The 3551-nt window shown below is 48.7% G+C and overlaps 1 protein-coding gene across 1 annotated transcript in view; it reads right to left on the bottom strand.

The window, feature by feature from the left end:
• LOC103903215 (mediator of RNA polymerase II transcription subunit 2-like) overlaps positions 1 to 1760 on the bottom strand; it is a gene marked incomplete at its 3' end in the record, with an annotated part of 6899 nt that extends 5139 nt beyond the window's left edge. Inside the window, exon 1 of the mRNA XM_009284376.2 lies at positions 1638 to 1760. Within this exon, the coding sequence (XP_009282651.2) occupies positions 1638 to 1760 (123 nt within the window). The remainder of the gene's footprint in view (positions 1 to 1637) is intronic.
• Positions 1761 to 3551: the final 1791 nt, after the last annotated feature.

Raw genomic sequence — 3551 nt, 5'->3', positions numbered from 1 at the left:
ATCGATAAAGATATTGAACAAGACCGGCCCCAAAACTGAGCCCTGGGGAACACCGCTCGTGACCGGCCGCCAACTGGATTTAACTCCATTCACCACAATATTCGTTGGGATGGAGATCTCTCGAGCTTGGAGGACGTGATCCAAGCTTTCGTGGCCCTGTCCCCCTTCCCTCCAGGGCCTTATCTCATAGGACTTTTCCCAACAGATCTTTGAAGAGGCCAAAGTCTGCTCTCCTGAAATCCAGGGTTGCTTTTCCCCCTCCTCCCTGCCCTCAGGATCCTCAACTCCACCATCTCATGGTCACTGCAGCTATGGCTGCCTTTAACCTTCACATCCCCAACAAGCCCCTCCTTGTTGGTGAAGATGAGGTCCAGCAGAGCACCTCTCCTTGTTGTCTCCTCTGTCACTTGGAGGAAGAAGTTGTCATCAGTGCACTCCAGGAACCTCCGAGATTGCTTATGTCTTTACTGTTTTGTCCCTCCAGCAGGTATTGGGGTGGTTGAAGTACTCCATGAGGACCAGGGCCTGCAAACTTGAGGCTGCTCCTATCTGTCTGTAGAGGGCATGATCCACTTGTTCTTCCTGGTTAGGTCAGACACCCACCATGCCTGTCACCTTTACCTGTCCTCTCTTTAATCCTAACCCATAAGCTCTCAGTCAGCTCCTAATCCATCCCCAGGCAGAGCTCCATGCACTCCAGCTGCTCTCTCACTAAAGGGCAACTCCCCCTCCTCATCTGTCCAGTGTGTCCTGCCTAAAGAGCCTGTATCGCTCCATTGCAACAGTCCAGTCATGGGAGCCATCCCACCACTTCTCCGTGATCCCAACAAGATCGTAGCCCTGCATGCACACAGATCTCTAACTCCTCATGTTTATTCCCCAGGCTGTGTGCACTAGTGTACAGGCATTTTAGAGAGGCCTGCTTGCCTGCTAAGTTCTCAGAGAGGGTTTGGGGGATTTCTCCATAATGGTGTCTTGTAGGCACTTCCTTGCTTACGTGCAGGTGCTGGAGGTGACCCCTGCTTTAGCCCCTTTTGTTGATGTGGTGATCCCTTCCCGTCACATCACCCCCTGCCCTTTGATCAGTGATCGTCTGTCGCTCCCTCACAGGACTGCTGGTTGCTTTCTTCCTCCCCATCATTCTCAGATTAAAGCCTCCTTATGGGGGCAGCCATCCTGTTGCTGAAAACAGCTTTGCCCCACTTAGTGAGGTGGATCCTCTCTCCCAGCAGACACTGACCTCCAAACAGGGTCCCATGGTCACAGAACCCAAAACCCTGTCACCAACAGCAGTTTTGCAGCCAGTTACTGGTTTGCTGTATTAGTGCCCTGCTCCTCACACCCTTGCCCCTCACCAGTGGGACTGAGGAGAACACCACCTGGGCCCCCATGCCCTTGACTACTGCCCCCAGTAGGCAAGTCCTCCTCTTTCTTGTCCTTCTCCTCCTCTTCTTCCTCCTACTGTTCCTCCTTTTCTGCCTCTTCCTCCTGCTCTTCCTCCTCCTCTCCATCTGCCTCCTCTGCCTTCTCCTCCTCCTCCTCTTTTTCCTGTTCCTGTTCATGTCCCTTGTCCTCCTGTTCCTCCTTGTCCTCCTCGTCCTCCTCGTCCTCCTCCCATTCCTCCTCCTCCTTCTGGCCTTCGTCCTCTTTGTCCTCTTGTTGTTCTGTTCTTCCTCCTCTTCCTCCTTTTCCTCTCCTCCTCTTGTTGCTCCTATTCCTCCTTCATGTTCATCCTCCTTCACTTCGTCTTCCTTTTCCATCTCCTTCTCATTTTCCTACTGCTCCTCCTTTTCATGTTCCTGTTCTTCTTGTCATCTTTCTCCTTTTAATTCTCCTCTTCCACCTCCTCCTCCTCCTCTTCTTCCTTCTCTTCATCTTCTTCCTCTTTTCTCCTTCTGTTCCTCCTCTTGTTCCTCCTTCTCTTGTTATTCTTTCTCCTCCTCATCCACCTTCTCCTCCTCTTCCTTCTTCTCTTCCTCCTTCTGTTCCCCCTCTTTCTTCTTCTCCTGTTTCTCTTTTTCCACTTTTTCCTTGACTACTTCCTCCTCCTCTTTCTCCTTTTCCTCCTCCTTTTCCACCTTCTGCTGTTCAACCTTCCCCTTCTCATTCTTTTTCGTTCTTATGTTCCTCATCCTATTTCTTCTCCTCCTGTTATTCCCCCTCTTTTCTCTCCTTTCTTCTTTTCCACCTCGTTCTCCTCCTCCTTCTCCTCCTTTTCCTACTGTTTTTACTGTTCTCTTCCTGTTACTTCTGTTCTTCAGCTGCCTTTTCTTTCTCCTCCTCCTTCTTCTGCTCCTGTTTCTCCTCCTCTTCGTCTGTTCTTTCCTCATTCTATTCATGCTCCTTTTTTTCTGGCTATTCCTTCTCCTGCTCTTCTTCTACCTCATATTCATCCTGTCCCTCTTGTTCCTCTTTGACTAGTTGTCCTTGTCCTCTTCCTCCTCCTCTTCCTCCTCTTGTTTCTTCCTACTCCTATTCTATATTTTCCTTCTGTTCCACCTCCTACTCATCCTCCTCCTCTTTCTCGTCCTCCTCCTCTTTCTTTCCTGTTCTTCCTATTTTTCATCCTCCTCCTCTTCCTCTTCCTGTCTTTCTTTTTCCTGTTTTTCTTACTCCTCCTTTTCTTTATTCTCATCCTCCTTCTTTCCTTTTATCCTCCTTCTCCTCCTTCTCTTCCTCTGCCTTTTCCTCCCGTTTGTCCTACTGTTCCTTTTCTTCTTCCTCTTCTTCTTCCTCCTCCTCATCCAAGGAACCTTTTTTCTGAAGCATCCTTGCACAGACGGGAAATCTCTGCCTCTCCCCTGCCAAGCCTACAGCTCCAGGCTCACTCTAGGCTTTTGTCCTAACTCTCCAACTACTTGTCCTGAATCTCAAAACCCTTTTTTCTGCTCTTGATGAATTGCTGAGCACATGCATGTGTAGAAGTCTTGGAGCTGTGCAAGTTAGCATGAGCAGGCCTAAAGCACACCACTTTGCACCACTCTAGGCACTGGTATTCTGCATTCAGAGGAAACAAAGCTACTGCTGCTTCTTTCACCAATTTACAGAAATTTGAATATGAAATTTAAAAAAAAAAAAAAGCATGGTCCTGTAAACACTTTCAAATTGTGCGAGAGCATTATTTGTGTGGGTAAAAGTCTGCTGCCTTGCACCTTTGCTTCCTAACCCCAGTTCGTTTGAGTGAAGAGGGCCAGGAGGGAAAGATGTCTCATTTTCATCAGCTCCAATTTTTCTGTCTTAGTTTTTCTTGCCAGTGTAACAGAAAGAGCACATAAAGGGTAACTAGCTTGGGCTTGCCTCACACCTCACACACATTTGCCTTGTGCACCCTGCATGGGGTAACTAGCTTGGGCTTGCCTCACACCTGGATGGGTCATTTGCCTTGTGCACCCTGCATACTGCTTTTCCTGTAAGTGGGGGAGATAGGAGGAGGATTGCCACCACGTAGGTTCTGGCTTTTAATAAAGAACAGCCCGACATAATTTCGCTGCTGTAGAAAGTACTTCAAGCCTTGTGATGAAACTTCCATCACACCCAATGGAGCTCATCAT

This window comes from Aptenodytes forsteri, unplaced genomic scaffold (genome assembly GCF_000699145.1).
Source record: "Aptenodytes forsteri isolate BGI_AS27 unplaced genomic scaffold, ASM69914v1 Scaffold300, whole genome shotgun sequence".
NCBI classification, from domain to species: Eukaryota; Metazoa; Chordata; class Aves; order Sphenisciformes; family Spheniscidae; genus Aptenodytes; species Aptenodytes forsteri.
The sequence above is the reverse complement of the archived record's forward strand: the minus strand, read 5'-3'. Positions and strand labels throughout refer to the sequence as shown.